We start from the raw sequence: 23428 nt of genomic DNA, 5'->3' as shown, positions 1-23428 counted from the left end.
TCCATTTCACTAGGCAGATGATACCGAGAATGTACAGAATGTCAGAAAAAGTGTCCTCAGTGTCCTAAAAAATGCAGTTGTACCCACTGTCCACTTAACCACGGACATGTGGACAAGTAGAACAGGGCATACTAAGTACTATATGACAGCCCACTGGGTAGATGTATTGCATCCCGCAGCAACAACAGCAGCGGCACCAGTAACAGCATCTCGCAAACGCCAACTCGTTCCTAGGCAGGCTACGCTATGTATCACCGCTTTCCGTAAGAGGCACACAGCTGACAACCTCTAACCGAAACTGAGGGACATTATCGCACAATGACTTACCCTAATTAAACTCCTGGGGATTTGTGATATCGGACAACGCCACCAATATTGTGGATGCATTACATCTGGGCAAGTTCCAGCACGTCCCATGTTTTGCACATACAATTAATTTGGTGTTGCAGATTTTTTTTTTAAATGCCAGGGGCATGCACGAGATGCTGTAGGTGGCCCGAAAAATTAGGGGCCACTTTCAACATTCAGCCACCGCGTGTCGAAGACTGGAGAACCAGCAAACATTCCTGAACCTGCCCTGCCATCACCTGAAGCAAGAGGTGGTAACGAGGAGGAATTCAACACTCTCTATGCTTCAGAGGATTGTGGAGCAGCAAAAGGCCATTCAAGCCTATACATCCACCTACGATATAGGCAAAGGAGGGGGAATGCACCTGACTTAAGCGCAGTGGAGAATGATTTCCGTCTTGTGCAAGGTTCTCCAACCCTTCGAACGTGCCACACGTGAAGTCAGTTCAGACACTGCCAGTTTGAATCAGGTCATTCCCCTCATCAGGCTTTTGCAGAAGCAGCTGGATAAATTGAAGGAGGAGCTAAGATGGAGCGACTCCGCAAAGTATGTGGGACTTTTGGATGTAGCCCTTCATTCGCTTTGCCAGGACTCAAGGGTGGTCAATCTGTTGAAATCAGAGCACTACATTTTGGCCACTGTGCTCGATCCTAGGTTTAAAGCCTACGTTGTATCTATCAGACAGTCCGTATGTATACTGGCAGGAAAAAGAGGCAATTTGGAGGCCCTTGCACAAACTGGCTTTATTTAACCTAAGTTGTCCCCCTCCGGTTTGTACTCCGAAAGAGAATTAATACTCTGTGAGGACGAGGAGGGTGTACACAGTGTAAGGGGTGAGGAATCTGAGGATGAGGTCGACATCTTGCCTCTGTAGAGCCTCTGTAGAGCCAGTTTGTGCAAGGAGAGATTGATTGCTTTTTTTTTTGGTGAGGGCCCACATAAACCAGTCATTTCAGCCACAGTCGTGTGGCAGACCCCGTCGCTGAAACTATTGGTTTGTTAAAGTGTGCATGTCCTATTTATACAACATAAGGGTGGGTGGGAGGGCACAAGGACAATTCCATCTTGCACCTCTTTTTCTTCTTTGCATCATGTGCTGTTTGGGGACTAGTTTTTGAAAGTGCCATCTTGTCTGACACTGCCTTACAACTCCAGGGGTACTGCCGAATAAATCCAGGGGTACTGCCATATAAGTCCAGGGGTACTGCCGTATAAGTCCAGTCCAGTGGTGCCGTCTTGTGCTGCATCAGTCCAGTTGTGGTGTCTTGTGCTGCCATAAGTCCAGTGGTGGTGTCCTGTGCTGTATATTATTTACTCCACATAAAAGGGTTATATACATTACTTATATTATTATCTAAATAATTTTACAGAATTTGCCCTGTGTGGTATAGGGGTACGGTCGCCTTTGCTGCATATTATTATAATAGCTCCAAATAAAAGGGTTATTATTATCCAAATTGATTTTACAGGCTTTGCCGTGTGTGTGTGTGGTTTAGGGGTACGCTCTCCTGTGCCACCAATATTGTGCGTGTATTACATCTGGGCAAATTCCAGCACGTCCCATTTTGTTTGTGCCGCACACTTGTGTCGCTTAGCTTAGTCATCCAGCTACCTCATTGCACCTCTTTTTCTTCTTTGCGTGATGTGCTGTTTGGGGCCTAGTTTTTTTTAAGTGCCATCCTGTCTGCCATTGCAGTGCCACTCCTAGATGAGCCAGGTGCTTGTGTCGCACACTTGTGTCGCTTAGCTTAGCCATCCAGCTACCTCATTGCACCTCTTTTTCTTCTTTACATCATGTGCTGTTTTGGGCCTATTTTTTTAAATCTGCCATCCTGTCTGCCACTGCAGTGCCACTCCAGGTGTTTGTGTTGCACACTTGTGTCGCTTAGCTTAGTCATCCAGCCACCTCGGTGCAACCCTTTGGCCTAAAAACAATAGTGTGAGGTGTTCAGAATAGACTGGAAATGAGTGGAAATGAATGTTATTGAGGTTAATAATGCCGTAGGATCAAAATTACCCCCAAACTATGTGATTTTAGCTGTTTTTATGGGGGGGGTTCAAAAATCATCCAGATCCAAAACCAAAACACTAAAGGGTGGTTTTGACAAAACCAAACCAGATCCAAAACACAAGCATGGAACCAGAACCAAAACCCAAAACACAAAAAGGGCCCGCCGCACATCTCTAATATAAACCAAGATGATTTTTCAATTTGATTTGTTACAGCGTTGTCTTATTTATTTATAGAAGGGCGTCTCCTTACCTACTGTTTTTAAGTCAGTTTACAACAAGACAATGGGGTATATTTACTAAGGTCCCGATTTTGACCAAGATGACGTTTTTTCTTCAAAGTGTCATGTCGGGAATTTACTAAGCAAAATTCTCGGCAGTGATGAGGGCATTCGTAATATTTTGGAAGTCCTAGGAAAAAAATACGAATCAATACACCATCGGTCAAATACGCCTGTAATTTGCTAAAAATCGGTAATTTACTAAAAAGTGCAAATCACAAACACTGCCGACAATAGCCAAACACTGCCGTGCAGAAATACAATTCGTGAAAAAGTGCTAAAAAAAACAGACCTGCTTTTTTATCCCGTGTTTGGATAGGCATGCACGGATCCATGAGATCCGTGCATGTTTATCAGTGGGAAGGGGATGGGAAAGTGTTATTTTCTTTTTTTTTAAAAATGCGTGGGGTCCCCCCCCTAAGCAAAACCAGCCTCGGGCTCTTTGAGCCGGCCCTGGTTGCAAAAATATGGGGGGGGGAAATGATAGGGGTTCCCCCATATTTAAACAACCAGCACCGGGCTCTGCGCCTGGTCCTGGTTCCAAAAATACGGGGGACAAAAAGCATAGGGGTCCCCCGTATTTCTGAAACCAGCACCGGGCTCCACTAGCCAGATACATAATGCCACAGCCGGGGGACACTTTTATATAGGTCCCGGCAGCCCTGGCATTACATAACCAACTAGTCACCCCTGGCCGGGGTACCCTGGAGGAGTGGGGACCCCTTCAATCAAGGGGTCCCCCCCTCCAGCCACCCAAGGACCAGGGGTGAAGCCCGAGGCTGTCACCCCCATCCAAGGGCTGCGGATGGGAGGCTGATAGCCGTTTTGTAAAAAAATTAATATTGTTTTTAGTAGCAGTACTACAAGTCCCAGCAAGCCTCCCCCGCAAGCTGGTACTTGGAGAACCACAAGTACCAGCATGCGGAGGAAAACCGGGCCCGCTGGTACCTGTAGTACTACTACTAAAAAAATACCGCAATAAAAACATAAGACACACACCTTGAAAGTATAACTTTAATGCATACATACACACCTCCATATACACATACTTACCTATGTTCACACGAGGGTCGGTCCTCTTCTCCATGTAGAATCCATGGTGTACCTGTGAAAAAAATTATACTCACAAAATCCAGTGTAGATGGCTCTTCTTGTAATCCATTTGTAATCCACGTACTTGTCATAATAACAAAACTGACACCCGACCTCGCACTGAAAGGGGCCCCATGTTTTCACATGGGACCCCTTTCCCCGAATGCCAGAAACCCCCTCTGACTTATGTCTAAGAGGGTTCCATCAGCCAATCAGGGAGCGCCACATTGTAACCAATGGTGGGAACTTTGTGGTCAGCGGTTGACCGAAAGTAACCTCACCGCTGACCACAAAGTTCCCACCATTGGTTACAATGGAGCGCATAGGCGCTACATTGTAACACTGCCGGGTGCTGCCTGTCATACAGTACAGGAGCACACAGCCAATCAGGAGGGTGCCACAATGTGGCGCTCCCTGATTGGCTGATGGAACCCTCTTAGACATAAGTCAGAGAGGGTTTCTGGCATTCGGGGAAAGGGGTCCCATGTGAAAACATGGGGCCCCTTTCAGTGCGAGGTCGGGTGTCCGTTTTGTTATTTTGACAAGTACGTGGATTACAAATGGATTACAAGAAGAAGAGCCATCTACACTGGATTTTGTGAGTATAATTTTTTCCACAGGTACACCATGGATTCTACATGGAGAAGAGGACCGACCCTCGTGTGAACATAGGTATGTGTATATGGAGGTGTGTATGTATGCATTAAAGTTATACTTTCAAGGTGTGTGTCTTATGTTTTTATTGGGGTATTTTATTAGTAGTAGTACTACAGGTATCAGCGGGCCCGGTTTTCCTCCGCATGCTGGTACTTGTGGTTCTCCAAGTACCAGCTTGCGGGGGAGGCTTGCTGGGACTTGTAGTACTGCTACTAAAAACAATATTCATTTTTTTACAAAACGGCTATCAGCCTCCTATCCGCAGCCCTTGGATGGGGGGGACAGCCTCGGGCTTCACCCCTGGTCCTTAGGTGGCTGGAGGGGGGGGACCCCTTGATTGAAGGGGTCCCCACTCCTCCAGGGTACCCCGGCCAGGGGTGACTAGTTGGTTATGTAATGCCAGGGCCGCCGGGACCTATATAAAAGTGTCCCCCGGCTGTGGCATTATGTATCTGGCTAGTGGAGCCCGGTGCTGGTTTCAGAAATACATGGGACCCCTACGCTTTTTGTCCCCCGTATTTTTGGAACCAGGACCAGGCGCAGAGCCGGGTGCTGGTTGTTTAAATATGGGGGAACCCCTATCATTTTTCCCCCCATATTTTTGCAACCAGGACCGGCTCAAAGAGCCCGAGGCTGGTTTTGCTTAGGAGGGGGGACCCCACGCAATTTTTTTTTTATTTTAACACTGATTTTATTTTTTTAAAAGGTGCACAATGAAGCCCAGCACGGATCTCTCAGATCCGGCCGAGATTCATTGTATTAAAGTCGGCAGTGTTTTACAAGTCACTCACGTAAAACACTGCCAAAAAAAACGAATGACATCGACATCGGTAAATCCGAAAATGCAGAATACGGCAGCTTAGTAAATTAGTCGTACTAAATTCAAAAAGTTGCTACTTTACACTTTCGATGTCATTCGTGATTGAACTTTGACCTCAAACGGAAAAATACGATTCTTAGTAAATATACCCCAATGTTATTATTACATATGCAGTGTGAGTTCCCCATACACTATCCATGTACTGTAACCCTCACACCGTGCTTTCCCTTCCCTTTCATTATTTCTGGTTACAGCTCTGCTCCTACTCATTTCCATATTTACAGTAAGGTGAAAGTAAGTACTGTACACTATGGGGCCTATGCAGAGTTGAACACATCAGTGTTGTGGACGTATGTTGCGTGTTCTTGCACTGTGAATGCTCTGGGTTACGTGTATGCAATGCAGATGGATGTCCAGTAGTTGCTGAAATGATGTAAGTGGGTGTAACGGGGTGTTTGCACATAGACTTAGTTTCGCAGGGGTATGCCGATGGCCCTGGAGGCTATGGAGAGTGGTGCATACACGTAATAACGCCTATTTTCAGATGGAGTATTGCACCAAGCATAAACCTGGAGCAAGTGCACCTTGATAACGGTGATGGCTATTACTCCAAGCCTTCGGGGATGCAGACATGCATTATCTTCCATGCATGCTATGAAAAGCTCCTATAAGAGCAAGATAAACAGTATAATCATACCCGTTGCCTTCTGCCGGGACACCGCTTGTAGGTACTCCAGGGCCACTCTCCACATCTGTGTTTTCAGTGGGCTCACTTGTGCTCTGAGACATATTGCTAAGAAAGAGCAAAGATGTAAAGATACAAACATGAATGCATGAGCGTTATTTCTAAAGAGGTCAGGGGCATTGTAAGAGAGGAGAGGGCCTGTGTGCAGGTTCCATGCTGGTCTCATGACTTTGTGCCAGAGTCTACTGTGCATGTGCAGATCTCCGGGAACATGGAGCCCACGCTTTGTTCCACCTTGTTGACATCTCCACCAGGGCCGACCGCCCCCCCTAACACAGTCATAGCCACGCCCACTATTGAGCAGAAGAGAGCTCTCTTGGGAGAGCCTGAGGCAGAACGATGTGCTGCAGCTTATACCACAGCAGCACAGAGGAGCCAGGAGAGCAAGGGTTACAGAGCATTTGCCCCTCACTTGCTGGTGTGTGGGTACTAGGGCTAATAAATACAATTACCCCATAGCACAGTCACATGTACATAGAACAATCACAAAGCTCTATCTAAGTCTCACTCAAAAAGTTCAGTCAGAATTGAGAGAGGAGGAGTTAGGATTGCAGATGGGAGGAGTTGGGACTGTAGAGGGAGGAGTCAAGATTAAACAGTAAACCGCCCCCCCTAAAGAAAAGTCTAGATCCGTCCCTGATCTCCACTGCGCATATCACTGTGAAAATGGGCAATTCAACAGTGATTTTAGTCTGCAGCACCGGCCACAGCAGGAGTCCAGGGGTAAGTTTAGTTCTATAGGTGCATACACTATAGATACACCATTGACAGAGGTATATTTGACACCACAATTGCTGCATCAGTGTGATGGGACCTTCACATCATCATTGCTACGTACTGTTGGTGAATCTGCTCTTTCCCTCATCCTCAGTCTGTGGCTTCCTGCTGCCTCCATTGCCATCATCACATCATAACACTGCCTTTAACATGCAGCCCTGTCCTCCCTAACATCATTCATCACACAGGTCAGTATCTCCCATAAGTTCAGAAAACTCATATCCTGCAGCTCACACCATCCTGATGAGCTGGAGGATGATGAATCTCAGGCAGCGAATCAATTATTTTACCTTTTCAAAACAAATGCAGCAGAAACCAGGATAATGGCGAACAGGGTTCCGAGCACAATTCCCGCTATCTCCTCGGGAGTCACGAGAAATTTCGGAGGCTCTAATACGGTAACATCCACAGGTTCCCCAAATTCTGAATTCAGTATCTGCTGTATATCTTGTATCCTGTCTGTGAGAGATCTGGAAATGCAGGACGCGGAGAATATTTAATCAAAGTTAGTACTCACAGAATGTACTATCTGCATTGTCTTTGCTGGCCTATTGTTATCAGTACTACTCTATGAAATGTGGTTGCTGAATCCAGTGGTGAGTTGGAGATTTTAAGGTGAACACACATTTCATGATAAGTGGTTCCCAACCTCATACCTCAAGGCACTCTAACAGTCTAGGTTTTATGTTTAGCCATACTTGAGCACAGGTGAATTATTTAGTACCTCAGTTACTTTCATTTTAGCATCTACTTTATGCTTACGTGTGTATGTCCTTAAAACCTGGACTGTTACGTGCAGATGTATTAAGCCTGGAGAAGGGATAAAGAAGTGATAACGCACCAGCCAATCAGCTCCTAGCTGTAAATTCACATATTAGAGCTGATGGTCTGGTGCGTTATCACCTTGCACTTATCACTGCTTTATCACTTCTGCCCCTTAGTGTGCTATGAAACCAAGATTGGGAACAACAGATCTCATGCCCTTATTCAGCATCAGTAGCAGATTCTGTTAAATCACAAAATCTGCTATTGAAAAAATCTCATGCTGGGGCCACCCAGCACAAGGTAAAGGGCCCTACACACCCGGCGATGTGCCGCCGGGGTGCCCAACGGCCGATACGACCGATGGGCGACCCGGTGGCGGGGGGGAGTGAAGTTTCTTCACTCTCCCCGTCACCTGGCTCCATAGCAGTGCATGCTAATATGGACGAGATTGTCCATATTGGTATGCATGTATAAGCGACCCGGCACCAACGAAGAAAGAGCGCGGAGCTGCGCATCGTTCACCATTGGTGCCTACAAACTGAACGATATGAATGAGTTCTCGTTCATTGATGAACGAGAACGTTCATATCGTTCAGTTAGATCTTTAAATCTGTATGGCCTATAAGACCACCCAGCATGAGAAGTGCCACCCAGCAGGTGTGTATCTATGGGACTGAGCGCCCCTTTTCAAAGTAAGGAACTGGCGCCCCCCACTTCCCCCACCCAGGAACGTACACAGAGGGGGGAGTTACAGATAGGCTGAGGTCAGGGACACTAAGGGAGAATTACAGGGAGGGTGCAGGTAGGGACAATGAGGTAGAGGGCTTACAGGGAGGCTGAGGTCAGGGACACTGAGAGGCAACTACAGGGATGGTGTGGACAGGGACACTGAGGGGGAATTACAGGAGTGTGCGGGCAGGGACACTGAGGGGGAATTACAGGAGTGTGCGGGCAGAGACATTGAGGGGGAATTACAGGAGTGTGTGGGCAGGGACACTGAGGGGGAATTGCGGGGATGGTACGGACAGGGACACTAAGGGGGAATTACAGGGAGGGTTCGGGTAGGGAAAATGAGAAGGAGGGGCTACAGGGAGGCTGAGGTCAAGTACACTGAGGAGCAATTACAGGGAAGGTGCGAGAAGGGACACTGAGAGGGAATTACAGGAGTGTGCGGGCAGGGACACTGAGGAGGAATTACGAAGAGGGTGCGGACAGGGACACTGAGATGGAATTACGGGGAGGGTGCAGGCAGGGAGACTGAGGGGGAATTACAACGAGTGTGCAGGCAGGGACACTGAGGGGGAATTCCGGTTAGGGTGTGGGTAGGGACACTGAGAGGGAATTATGGGTTGGGGTGCAGGTAGGGACACTGAGAGAGAATTACGGGGAGGGTGCGGGCAGGGATACTGAGGGGTAATTATGGGAAGGGTGCAGGCAGGGACACTGAGAGGGAATTACAGGAGTGTATGGGCAGGGTCACTGAGGGGGCAGTTACAGGGATGGTGCGGGCAGGGACACTGAGGGGGAATTACAAGGAGGGTGCAGGCAGGGACACCGAGGGGATATATGCACACATACATACAGTTAAAAACCCCTCTCTAGGTGTGATGGCACTACATGTCCCAGCAAATCCAGTTGACAAGGTGTGCTGAGACTTGTAGTTTCAACACAGCTGGACATGCAGTCACTGGTCTAGATACCTCTCCATACAGAGCTCTTTGTAACCTGTGATCCAGATTGCCAGGATAGACCATGCAGAAAATGTACAGGTATGCTCAGTGGTTAAAGTGGGCCGGAACGGGGCGGAACTGCGTTCCGTCACCTCTAATTGCAGGTGGAACCAGTTCCGCCTCCGTCCGGCCACAGCATCAGGTGCCTGCTCCACTATAAAGGTGGAGCCAATCACGGATCGCGGACCGGCTGCAGCACCAATCCAGGGCCGAAACTAGGGGGGGGCTAGGGGGGCAGGCGACCTGGGCACCAGATTGGAGGGGGCGCCGAGACCCCCTAACACCCGCCGCGGCACTTTTAGACTTTGAAACCCCCTTCTCCCGAGTGCCCAGCTCGGGGGGGCGGGGTTTCGCGGAATGACGCGATTGCGTCGTGACGTCACGGCGCAAACGCGTCATTCCACGAAACCCCGCCGGAGGAGGGAGAAGGGGGAGCCGCGCAGACGAGGAGGGAGAGGCGGCTGAAGAGCGGCGAGAACCGCTTCAAATGTAAGTCAGCCCCTCTCCCTTCCTCTATCTCTCTCTCTCTCTCTCTCTCTCTCCCTCTCCCTCCACCACCTGCCGCAATGTGTAAAATGGGGACCTGTGCCTGCTGTTTCAGATGTATTACACAAACACCTGCCGCAATCTGTAAAATGGGGACACTTTTTCCTGCCGCAGTGTGTAAAATGGGGACACTTGCCAGCGTACTGTGTAAAATGGGGACCTGTGCCTACCGCAATGTGTAAAATGGGGACACTTTTTCCTGCCGAAATGTGTAAAATGGGGACACTTTTTCCTGCCGCAATGTGTAAAATGGGGACACTTGCCAGCGTACTGTGTAAAATGGCGACCTGTGCCTGCCGCAATGTGTAAAATGGGGACACTTTTTCCTACCGCAATGTGTAAAATGGGGACACTTTTTCCTGCCGCAATGTGTAAAATGGGGACACTTGCCAGCGTACTGTGTAAAATGGGGACACGTGCCTGCCGCAATGTGTAAAATGGGGACACTTTTTCCTGCCGCAATGTGTAAAATGGGGACACCTGTCTGCCGCAATGTGTAAAATGGGGTCACCTGTCTGCCGCAATGTGTAAAATGGGGAATGGGGACACTTGCCTGTCATCATAGGTGTGCGCATGGGGGGTGCCTGGTGCGCACAGGCACCCCCTAATGTCTGGCACCCTGATCTCACATGCCTGATGTAGCGATCGCCGAGCAAGCTGATTACTGTCCCCTCTGCGCTGCACCCTGTCAGGACTGTATTACTGACCGGATGCCTGGGTTGATCAAGGGTGCCACTGCCACCGGCTTTCAAACTCCCAGCTCCACCTCCATGTACAAAAACAGTATGATGTGACGTGATTATGCCATGCTGCTCGCACACCCACCCGTCACACCCGCCACACACCCACCTCTCTCCTTCTATGCTATGCCAACGCCAGCCACTGATGAGGATCAGCATGCAGCCAGTGTTCCGCTCTTATGAGGACAAATTCAATACTGGCAGACGGTCGGCAGCAACATTGACACGTCACTCATTTTTCCAGCAGCAGCAGTACTAGTCTGCGACTGTCAGTGTCAGTGAGTGACTGACTTGTAAGTAAGCTGCTGCAGCTTGCAGGGGAAAGAGAGGGGCAGCCAGACCAGGCTGAGGAGGAGCAGTGTAATTGCAGTGAGTCCCATCAGGGGTGTTTGTTTGCTGCACACCACAACATCTGACAATGTATCTGCTTTATTAGGATTGGTACAAGGTGGATATTTTATATTGCGTTGGCCATCAATAGATGGTTCTAGACACGCCCAAAAGGCGGTGCTAGACACACCCCTCCGACGGTGCACCCTCTAATAAAATGTGCTGCGCACGCCTATGCCTGTCATACTGTGTAAAATGGGGACACTTTTTCCTGGATATGAAATTTATGTTAGAAAAGGCAATTTTTCAGGTAAAAAAGTTCTGAAAGAGAGATATATATATATAAATATATATAAATAATATTTTTATTCATTTATTTATTTATTTTAAATTGTTTTTTTTAATTATTTTTATTTATTTATTGTAAAAGAAATTTATTTATTTTTTTGCAGGGGGGGTGTCAAATGACTACCTTGCCCCGGGTGACAAAAATCCTAGTTTCGGCCCTGACCAATCAAACGAAGGGGAGGCTTTTTTAAAATCTGGCGTGAGCCACTCACGGCTCCCGGACCGCCAGCCAATGAGAAGCTGCCAAGTGGCAGCTTCTCATTAGCTGGCGGCCCGGGAGCCGTGAGTGGCGCACAATCGGCGCTATTCAAAGTGCCCTCTCCCCCCCCCCCTGCCAGGGAGGTTACAGTGCCTGATCTCTCCAGCTGCCGCTGCCGCAGCGTGAGCCGTGGGCTGTAACGCCCGATCCCCCCGCAGCCGCCGGAGTTGACTGTGAGGCCAGTAATGCTTGTGCCCACTCCCCATCTCCCTGCCAGCGCAGCAGCTTAAAGTCCACCCCACTCCTAAGCCAGGCTTGCTTACCCTCCCGCATTCAGCTCAGGTAAAAAAATGTGAGCCTCCCGCTGCTCCACAAATGCTCTGGGTCCTCCCGATTGAAAAAAAAAAATGCGGACTGTGCATGCGTCAGTCTGTAGAGACAGGGGAAGGGCTGCTGGGGGATGTAATGACGGGTGACATTGTAAGCAGAGCCGCAGAGCGGAAGTGTCAGCACCGGCGGAAACGGCAGCCTCTTTACCCACCCGGCGGGCATGGCAGCAGCACAGCAGTTGTGGCCGGTCTAACCCCCGGTGGCTAGTTTAAAGTGTCTGCGACGGCTGGTGTGGCAGCAGCATAGCAGTGGTGGTTTCTTTAGTTCCGCTGCCCCCTCTCCCGGAGGCATGTTTAAAATGTAAGTAACTCAAATAAAGCAGCGCGCATGGATGGTGTGCATGGTGGCATTGCTGGAAATTGGCACCAAGTAGATGCTGAGTAGGTGTGTTATTAGCAATATAAGACCACTATGTGTTTCTGTGATTACAGGTCACTGCTCCTGCATAATGACTTGCAAGCACATGTATCTATGTAACCCTCATCCTTTATCCTAACACTAATTCTATGCCCTATCCCTCACCCTTAGTCCGAATTCCCTAATACTCTTACCTTGACCCTCACCCTTAAGTGCTTTGAGTCCTGTTGGAGAAAGTGCGATGATAGATAAAATGATTATTACTGTAACATTACACCAACATCCTGTCACAATGCAGGAGCCGACACTGCAAACAGGCAGTCTCTGGGGGGCAGCCCACATCTCCAGGACCCCCAGAGTGACAAAAAATAAGAATTTACTCACCGGTAATTCTATTTCTCGTAGTCCGTAGTGGATGCTGGGAACTCCGTAAGGACCATGGGGAATAGACAGGCTCCGCAGGAGACTGGGCACTCTAAAAGAAAGATTAGGTACTATCTGGTGTGCACTGGCTCCTCCCTCTATGCCCCTCCTCCAGACCTCAGTTAAGAAAACTGTGCCCGGAAGAGCTGACACAACAAGGAAAGGATTTGGAATCCAGGGTAAGACTCATACCAGCCACACCAATCACACCGTACAACTTGTGATAACCATACCCAGTTAACAGTATGAACAACAACTGAGCCTCAGTAACAGATGGCTCATAACAATAACCCTTTAGTTAAGCAATAACTATATACATGTATTGCAGAGAGTCCGCACTTGGGACGGGCGCCCAGCATCCACTACGGACTACGAGAAATAGAATTACCGGTGAGTAAATTCTTATTTTCTCTGACGTTCTAGTGGATGCTGGGAACTCCGTAAGGACCATGGGGATTATACCAAAGCTCCCAAACGGGCGGGAGAGTGCGGATGACTCTGCAGCACCGAATGAGCAAAGGCAAGGTCCTCCTCAGCCAGGGTATCAAACTTGTAGAACTTAGCAAATGTGTTTGAACCCGACCAAGTAGCAGCTCGGCAAAGCTGTAAAGCCGAGACCCCTCGGGCAGCAGCCCAAGAAGAGCCCACCTTCCTTGTGGAATGGGCTTTTACTGATTTAGGATGCGGCAATCCTGCCGCAGAATGAGCTTGCTGAATCGTGTTACAGATCCAGCGCGTAATAGTTTGCTTTGAAGCAGGAGCACCAAGCTTGTTGGGTGCATGCAGGATAAACAGCGAGTCAGTTTTCCTGACTCCAGCCGTCCTGGCTACATAGATTTTCAAAGCCCTGACTACATCTAGTGACTTGGAGTCCTCCAAGTCCCGAGTAGCCGCAGGCACCACAATAGGTTGGTTCAAATGAAACGCTGATACCACCTAAGGGAGAAATTGGGGACGAGTCCTCAATTCTGCCCTGTCCATATGGAAGATCAGATAAGGGCTTTTACATGACAAAGCCGCCAATTCTGACACACGCCTAGCCGAAGCTAAGGCCAATAGCATGACCACTTTCCACGTGAGATATTTTAGCTCCACGGTCTTAAGTGGCTCAAACCAGTGGGATTTCAGGAAATCCAACACAACGTTAAGATCCCAAGGTGCCACTGGAGGCACAAAAGGGGGCTGAATATGCAGCACTCCCTTAACAAACGTCTGAACTTCAGGCAGTGAAGCCAGTTCTTTTTGAAAGAAAATAGATAGGGCCGAAATCTGGACCTTTATGGATCCTAATTTTAGGCCCATAGTCACTCCTGACTGTAGGAAGTGCAGGAATCGACCCAGCTGGAATTCCTCTGTAGGGGCCTTCCTGGCCTCACACCAAGCAACATATTTTCGTGCTGTCACGTCTTTCCTAGCCTTTATCAGTGTAGGAATCACTTCATCTGGAATACCCTTTTCCGTTAGGATCCGGCGTTCAACCGCCATGCTGTCAAACGCAGCCGCGGTAAGTCTTGGAATAGACAGGGCCCCTGCTGTAACAGGTCCTGTCTGAGAGGCAGAGGCCATGGGTCCTCTGAGATCATTTCTTGTAGTTCTGGGTACCAAGTTCTTCTTGGCCAATCCGGAACGATGAGTATAGTTCTTACTCCTCTCTTTCTTACTATCCTCAGTACCTTGGGTATGAGAGGAAGAGGAGGGAACACATAAACCGACTGGTACACCCACGGTGTCACTAGTGCGTCCACAGCTATCGCCTGAGGGTCCCTTGACCTGGCGCAATATTTTTTTAGCTTTTTGTTGAGGCGGGACGCCATCATGTCCACCTGTGGCCGTTCCCAACGGTTTACAATCTGCGTGAAGACTTCTGGATGAAGTCCCCACTCTCCCGGGTGGAGGTCATGCCTGCTGAGGAAGTCTGCTTCCCAGTTGTCCACTCCCGGAATGAACACTGCTGACAGTGCTAGCACGTGATTTTCCGCCCATCGGAGAATCCTTGTGGCTTCTGCCATCGCCATCCTGCTTCTTGTGCCGCCCTGGCGGTTTACATGGGCGACCGCTGTGATGTTGTCTGATTGAATCAGCACTGGTTGGTTTTGAAGCAGGGGCTCTGCTTGACTCAGGGCGTTGTAAATGGCCCTTAGTTCCAGTATATTTATGTGTAGTGAAGTCTCCTGACTTGACCATTGTCCTTGGAAGTTCCTTCCCTGAGTGACTGCCCCCCATCCTCGGAGGCTTGCGTCCGTGGTCACCAGGACCCAGTCCTGTATGCCGAATCTGCGGCCCTCGAGAAGATGAGCACTCTGCAGCCACCACAGCAGAGACACCCTGGCCCTTGGGGACAGGGTGATCAACCGATGCATCTGAAGATGCGATCCGGACCATTTGTCTAACAGATCCCACTGAAAGATCCTTGCATGGAACCTGCCGAAGGGAATTGCTTTGTAAGAGCCACCATCTTTCCCAGGACTCGCGTGCAGTGATGCAACGACACCTGTTTTGGTTTCAGGAGGTCCCTGACCAGAGATGACAATTCCTGGGCCTTCTCCACCGGGAGAAACACCTTCTTCTGTTCTGTGTCCAGAATCATGCCCAGGAAGAGCAGACGCGTCGCAGGAATCAGCTGCGACTTTGGGATATTCAGAATCCAGCCGTGCTGTTGCAACACTTCCCGAGAGAGTGCTACGCTGACTAACAACTGCTCTCTGGACCTCGCCTTTATAAGGAGATCGTCCAAGTACGGGATAATTATAACTCCCTTCTTCCGAAGGAGTATCATCATTTCGGCCATTACCTTGGTAAAAACTCTCGGTGCCGTGGACAGACCAAACGGCAACTTCTGGAATTGGTAATGACAATCCTGTACCACAAACCTGAGGTACTCCTGGTGAGGTGGGTAAATGGGGACATGCAAGTAAGCATCCTTGATGTCCAGCGACACCATAAAATCCCCCTCTTCCAGGCTTGCAATAACCGCCCTGAGCGATTCCATTTTGAACTTGAACTTCCTTATATAAGTGTTCAAGGATTTTAAATTCAGAATGGGTCTCACCGAACCGTCTGGTACCACAAACATTGTGGAATAGTAACCCCGTCCCTGTTGAAGGAGGGGAACCTTGATTATCACCTGCTGGAGGTACAGCTTGTGAATTGCCGCCAGTACTACCTCCCTTTCCCTGGGAGCAGCTGGCAAGGCTGATTTGAGGTAACGGCGAGGGGGAGTCGCCTTGAACTCCAGCTTGTATCCCTGAGATACAATTTGTACAGCCCAGAGATCCACTTGTGAGCGAACCCACTGGTTGCTGAAGTTTCGGAAACGCGCCCCCACCGCACCCGGCTCCGCCTGTGGAGCCCCAGCGTCATGCGGTGGACTTAGAGGAAGCGGGGGAGGATTTTTGTTCCTGGGAACTGGCTGCCTGGTGCAGCTTCTTTCCTCTACCCCTGCCTCTGGGCAGAAAAGATGCGCCTCTGATCCGCTTGCCTTTCTGAGGCCGAAAGGACTGTACATGATAATACGGTGCTTTCTTAGGCTGTGAGGGAACCTGAGGTAAAAAAGTTGACTTCCCGGCTGTTGCCGTGGATACGAGGTCCGAGAGACTGTTCCCAAACAATTCCTCACCCTTATAAGGCAAAACCTCCATGTGTCTTTTAGAATCAGCATCACCTGTCCACTGCCGAGTCCATAATACTCTCCTGGCAGAAATGGACATTGCATTAATTCTAGATGCCAGCAGGCAAATGTCCCTCTGTGCATCCCGCATATATAAGACGACGTCTTTTATATGTTCTATGGTTAGCAAAATAGTATCCCTGTCGAGGGAATCAATTTTGTCTGACAGGGTATCAGACCATGCGGCTGCAGCACTACACATCCATGCTGAAGCAATAGCAGGTCTCAGTATAGTACCTGAGTGTGTATACACAGACTTCAGGATAGCTTCCTGCTTTCTATCCGCAGGCTCCTTTAGGGCGGCCGTATCCTGAGACGGCAGTGCCACCTTTTTTGATAAGCGTGTGGGCGCCTTGTCCACCCTAGGGGATGTTTCCCAACGTAACCTGTCCGTTGGCGGGAAAGGGTACGCCATCAGTAACCTCTTAGAAATCACTAGTTTCTTATCGGGGGAACTCCACGCTTCCTCACACAATTCATTTAATTCATCAGATGGGGGAAAAGTCACTGGCTGCTTTTTCTCCCCAAACATAATACCCTTCTTGGTAGTAACCGGGTTAATATCAGAAATGTGCAATACATTTTTCATTGCAGTAATCATGCATCGGATGGCTTTTGTAGACTGTGCATTTGTCTCATCCTCATCTACACTGGAGTCAGACTCCTTGTCGACATCTGTGTCTACCATCTGAGCTAGCGGGCGTTTATGAGCCCCTGATGGCCTCTGAGACGCCTGGGCAGGCGCGGGCTGAGATCCCGGCTGTCCCAAGGCTGCTGCGTCATCGAACCTTTTATGTAAGGAGTTGACACTGTCTGTTAAGACCTTCCACATATCCATCCAATCCGGTGTTGGCCCCGTCGGGGGCGACACCACACTTATCTGCCCTTGCTCCGCCTCCACGTAACCCTCCTCATCAAACATGTCGACACAGCCGTACCGACACACCGCACACACACAGGGAATGCTCTGACTGAGGACAGGACCCCACAAAGTCCTTTGGGGAGACAGAGAGAGAGTATGCCAGCACACACCACAGCGCTATATAACACAGGGATTTACAGTACACTATAATGAGTGATTTTTCCCAATAGCTGCTTATTATCTTATTTGCGCCTACATTTATGTGCCCCCCCTCTCTTTTTTACCCTTCTTGTACAGGATACTGCAGGGGAGAGCCTGGGGAGCGTCCTTCCAGCGGAGCTGTGAAGAGAAAATGGCGCTGGTGTGCTGAGGAAGAAGGCCCCGCCCCCTCAGCGGCGGGCTTGTCCCGCGTTTTGTATAGCTTAATGGCGGGGTTTTTTGCACATATACAGTTTTCCAGACTGTATTATGTGCATAATGTGCCAAAAGGTATTCTTATTGCTGCCCAGGGCGCCCCCCCCCCCCCCAGCGCCCGCCCCCCCCCCCCCCCCCCCCAGCGCCCTGCACCCTACAGTGACCGGAGTGTGTGGTGTGTAGTGGGAGCAATGGCGCACAGCTGCAGTGCTGTGCGCTACCTTAATGAAGACCGGAGTCTTCTGCCGCCAATTTTATCTCCTTCTCTTCTGTCTTCTGGCTCTGCAAGGGGGACGGCGGCGCGGCTCCGGGAACGGACGATCGAGGTCAGGCCCTGTGTTCGAACCCTCTGGAGCTAATGGTGTCCAGTAGCCTAAGAAGCACAAGCTAGCTGCACGCAGGTAGGTTTGCTTCTCTCCCCTCAGTCCCACGTAGCAGTGAGTCTGTTGCCAGCAGATTTCACTGAAAATAAAAAACCTAACAAATACTTTCTTTCTAGCAAGCTCAGGAGAGCCCACTAGGTGCATCCAGCTCTGGCAGGGCACAGATTCTAACTGAGGTCTGGAGGAGGGGCATAGAGGGAGGAGCCAGTGCACACCAGATAGTACCTAATCTTTCTTTTAGAGTGCCCAGTCTCCTGCGGAGCCCGTCTATTCCCCATGGTCCTTACGGAGTTCCCAGCATCCACTAGGACGTCAGAGAAACAGGTTCGTGCAATGAGGCCATGAACCTTCCCTGCCATGCCCTCTTTACACAGCGCAGCGCCGCGCATTCTGCTTACACCCACAATCTCCCTGAAACTAGTTTTCAAAAGTAGGCAAGTATGCCCTAAGCTTAGTGACCCGCGAACTGTAACGCCCTCCTCAACTCCACTGGATCGCTGTCTGCAAGTGAATGATGGTCCGCGACCCTATCCTAATTGTGGCACACCCCTGGGCGGCGTCTGGCAGGAGAGACAACTCGCCCTCCACATGAAGACCTCCAGGTAACTGCTGCTACATTTCACAGCTCTAGGTGCCCAGTCTTTCTGCTGCTGCTGATATTCTCTATCTCCATGTTGCGCTCTCTCTCTCCCCATGTCGCTCTCTTTTGCCATGTCTCCCCCTCATCTCTCTCTCTTTTGCAGTGTCTCTCTCTCTTTTGCCACGTGTCTCTCTCTCTCTCTCGCAATGTCTCTATCACCCTCTCTTGCCATGTCACTCGTTTTGTCTTCCTTCCCATGTATCTCTCTCCCTCCCTTCCCATGTCTCTCTCTGGCCATGTTTCTCCCTCCCCAAGTCTCTCTCTCTTTGTCTTGTTCCCTCCTCATGTCTCTCTCTCTTTATAGAAATATCCAGCACCTGCCGTGCTCATAAGCAGTATATGCTTCTAACATGACGGCACCCGGAAACTTGATAAAGTGCAAAAAGTTGCTGTTTATTTCAATAAACAGAACCTTTTTGCACTTTATCAAAACTGAGTGCCTATATATATATATATATATATAGTGAGTGCTGAACTTTAATATTTTTTTCTGTATATCTATCAATCTAACTATCTATCTAGAATACCCCCTCATAAAATCCTGCATTTGCCCATGGAGGGGGCTCTACCTGCTGTACTGTGTAAAACGGGACATTAGCTGCCGTACTGGGTACTCTACCTGGCGTAATGCGTGATAGGGGCTCTACCTGGTGTAATGTATGTAAGTGGTGCTACTGTGCAACGTGATTTGAATAATATAGATTACTGTGCAGCGTAATATGAATTGGTATTATTTTGTGGTATTTTGTGGTATTGGTATTTCCCCCCTATATTTTTGTCACTGGTCCTATTTTAAATATGGGGAGGGGGGCGATGCTGTTTCCTGCACACAGCGCTAAAAAGTATGGACTCATGAGGAGAATGACAGACAAAGGAAACAAGAAAGCAGAAGGGACAGATAGAAGACATAAGAGGTGAGCAAAGGTTGTTCAACATATACTGCTATATTGTGAATCAAATTTAAAATTAGGAGGGGGAGGGCACTGCTGTGGGCATTGTGTGTGTGTAAGAGGCTCTGCTATTGTGGGCATTGTGTGTGTAAAGGGCACTAGCATGTAGGGCGGGAAATGTGAATAAGATTGTGCTACTGTGAAGCATTATTTTGAATTGGTGGTACTTTGGTGTGGCCATGCCCCTACCTTGTGAGGCCACACCCCTTTCTGCGGGAGGGGTTGCTGGCGAGGTGAGTTCCCCCACCTCTCCAGGACCACTTTAAGCCCTGGGTATGCTCATGCTGCACTGCTGACTGGTGCTGATTGTAGTGGCTGGTGTTTGGTGACAGACCGCATTGGACCAATGAGAAGGGGAGCGGATGAGGAAGAGGAGGTGCCTCGCCACTGCCCAGGTATAATCACCAACATTGTGACTGTAGTCACAGAGAGTGTCAGAGTACAATACGCTTCTGAGAGTCCCGCAGTGGATGAGCACTGCTAAGGGATGTACTCAGTGAGAACTACTATGTCATTCTACCCCCTGGCGCGGGTGGCACTGCCGGGCGACATCCCCCTACCTTGGCCGGCGCCCCTGGCAAGTGCCATCCTGGCCAACAGGAAGATACACCACTGCCGCCCAGTGCTGCGATCGCAATCTAATTGCTATCTCATCGCTGAAATCGCAGCAATAAGGGCCGACCCCTGCCTGCGCAGCCTGGCTGTAAAGGCAAGTGCACCGCCTCTATGTTTCCGATCGCAGGAAATGCAGGTCATGGAGATGTATCAAACCTTCTAAAGAAGACAAGTGGAGAAGTTACCTATACCAACCCATCAGCTTCTAGGGGGTATATTTACTAAAGTGCAGTGTTTTAAAAAGTGCACATGTTGCCCATGGCAACCAATCAGATTCTACTTATCATTTACCTAGCACATTCTAGAAAATAAAAGCTACAATCTGATTGGTTGCTATTGGCAACATCTCCACTTCTAAAAATGTGCACTTTAGTAAATATATCACTAGGTCACGATTTTCAAATACATTCTATATCATGACGACAATTACCAGCACTAAAGGGCCCTACACACTGGCCGACCCGCCACCGAGCTGCCCGACGGCGTATACGGCCGACGAGCGACCCGGCGGCGGGGTGGCAGTGACGGGGGGAGTGAAGTTTCTTCACTCCCCCCGTCACGCAGCTCCATAGAACTGCAGGCAAATATGGACGAGATCGTCCATATTGGCCTGCATGCACAGCTGACGGGGGACCAGCGATGAACGAGCGCGGGACCGCGCATCGTTCATCGTTCATCGCTGGAGCCTCCACACTGAAAGATATGAACGAGTTCTCGTTCATTTATGAACGAGATCGTTCATATCTTTCAAAAAATCGGCCAGTGTGTAGGGCCTATAACAAACAACTTCTGATTGCGTATGCCCCCTTGTTGCATATATTGTTTCAGACACTCTGCAGCAAGTAGAACAGCCGGGGAATCCTTAGGATGCTCCAGGTAGCGCTCTGCTTAATGGTGCAGATGGCCCCGCCCCCTCATTATGTCACATGTCACATGGTTGGGGGTGGGGCTGGCACAGGGCTGAAGAATGCCCTGCTACCGCACTGATGCTTAACACATACTTGCCTACCTGACCCTCTCCATGAGGGAGAAAATGCTCTGTTCCTGGACTTTCCTGGTAATGTATGATTGCCATCACCTGTGGTGAGATAGTTAATTGATAAGAAAGGTGTTTCACCACAGGTGATGGCAATCATACATTACCAGGAAAGTCCAGGAACAGAGCATTTTCTCCCTTATGGAAAGGGTCAGGTAGGCAAGTATGGCTTAACAACATATGACAAATGCATGATACAAAACTGAAGGTAATAGCTAATTCATGCTAAATTCACAGTTTTTTTAAATGCTTTGCACCAAGGTTATTTCTCTTTATAATTGCTCCCACATTGCATGCACATAAATACATGCTATCATTGTGTACTGTGATGGAAGTGGAAGACTCGCTAATTGAATTGTTTACATCAATCAGAAGTTCCAGCTTTGAACTGTATTAGGAGTCACAGAAGGGTTTTGTGCCAGAATACTTATCCTTGTGTATATACACAGTATTTGTGTACATATTTTAAAATATATATTTGTGTACATATTTTAAAATATATATATATATATATATATATATATATATTATACACACAGTATATATAAAATAATAGATATACAGGTTATATATATATATATATATATATATATATATATATATTTAGGGTACCATCTTACAGCTTTCTATTATATTAGTCCTTACAGTACATGACAAAGAAAAAAATAAGATTTTACTTACCGGTAAATCTATTTCTCGTAGTCCGTAGAGGATGCTGGGACTCCGTAAGGACCATAGGGAATAGACGGGCTCCATGGGGAATAGACGGGCAGGAGATAGGGCACTTTAAGAAAGCTTTGGATTCTGGGTGTGCACTGGCACCTCCCTCTAAGCCCCTCCTCCAGACCTCAGTTAGAGAAACTGTGCCCAGAGAAGATGGACAGTACGAGGAAGGATTTTTGTAAATCTAAGGGCGAGATCCATACCAGCCACACCAATCACACCGTATAACTTGTGATAAACTACCCAGTTAACAGTATGAACAACAACATAGCCTCGGTTCAACCGATAAACTATAACATAACCCTTATGTAAGCAATAACTATATTCAAGCCTTGCAGAAGAAGTCCGCACTTGGGACGGGCGCCCAGCATCCTCTACGGACTACGAGAAATAGATTTACCGGTAAGTAAAATCTTATTTTATCTAACGTCCTTGAGGATGCTGGGACTCCGTAAGGACCATGGGGATTATACCAAAGCTCCCAAACGGGCGGGAGAGTGCGGATGACTCTGCCGCACCGAATTGAGCAAACAGGAGTTCCTCCTCAGTCAGGGTATCAAACTTACAGAACTTTGCAAAGGTATTTGACCCCGACCAAGTAGCAGCTCGTCACCGCTGTAGTGCCGAGACCCCTCGGGCAGCCGCCCAAGAAGAGCCCACCTTCCTAGTGGAATGGGCCTAAACCGATTTAGGTAACGGCAATCCTGCCGTAGAATGCGCTAGCTGAATCGTGTTGCAGATCCAGCGAGCAATAGTCTGCTTTGAAGCAGGGCTGCCAACCTTGTTGGCTGTATACAGGACAAACAGTGCTTCTGTTTTGCAGATCCTAGCCGTTCTGGCCACGTAAATTTTCAAAGCCCTGACCACATCAAGGGACTCGGAATCCTCCAAGTCACGCGTAGCCACAGGCACGACAATAGGTTGGTTCATATAAAAGGATGAGACCACCTTTGGCAGGAATTGAGGATGGGTCCGCAATTTCGCTCTATCCATATGGACAATCAGATAGGGCTTTTAGTGATAAAAGCCTCCAATTCCGAAACTCGCCTAGCCGAAGCAAAGGCTAACAACATGACCACCTTCCAGGTGAAATATTTCAACACCACTGACTTAAGTGGTTTAAACCAATGAGACTTAAGGAACCGTAACACCACGTTAAGGTCCCAAGGCGCCACCGGCGGTACAAAAGGAGGCTAAAAATGCAGTACTCCCTGCACAAACGTTTGTACTTCAGGAAGAGAAGCCAAATCTTTTTGGAAGAAAATGGATAAGGCCGAAATTTGAACCTTTATCGATCCTAATTTTAGGCCCAAGTTCACCCCAGTTTGAAGGAAGTGAAGCAGTCGGCCCAAAAGGAATTCCTCCGTAGGAGCATTCCTGGCCTCACATCAGGAAACATAATTTCCCCATATTCGGTGATAATGTTTCAATGTCACGTCCTTCCTAGCCTTAATTAGGGTAGGAATGACCTCCTCCGGAATACCCATTACCGCTAGGATCCTGCGTTGAACCGCCATGCCGTCAAACGCAGCCGCAGTAAGTCTGGGAACAGACAGGGCCCCTGCTGCAGCAGGTCCTG

The 23428-nt window shown here is 48.8% G+C and overlaps 1 protein-coding gene across 5 annotated transcripts in view; it reads right to left on the bottom strand.

The window, feature by feature from the left end:
- The window catches only part of LOC134910339 (cadherin-23-like), a 236059-nt gene that overhangs the window by 77667 nt on the left and 134964 nt on the right, over window positions 1-23428 (bottom strand). For all 5 annotated transcript variants that reach the window (XM_063918239.1, XM_063918234.1, XM_063918237.1 and 2 more), the window contains 2 exons: window positions 7022-7201; window positions 5907-6002 (listed from right to left, as the gene is read on the bottom strand). In XM_063918239.1, the coding sequence (XP_063774309.1) occupies window positions 5907-6002; window positions 7022-7201 (276 nt within the window). The remainder of the gene's footprint in view (window positions 1-5906; window positions 6003-7021; window positions 7202-23428) is intronic.

Source organism: Pseudophryne corroboree, chromosome 4 (genome assembly GCF_028390025.1).
Source record: "Pseudophryne corroboree isolate aPseCor3 chromosome 4, aPseCor3.hap2, whole genome shotgun sequence".
NCBI lineage: Eukaryota > Metazoa > Chordata > Amphibia > Anura > Myobatrachidae > Pseudophryne > Pseudophryne corroboree.
Note: the sequence above shows the minus strand (reverse complement) of the source record. Positions and strands in the feature narration are given on the sequence as shown.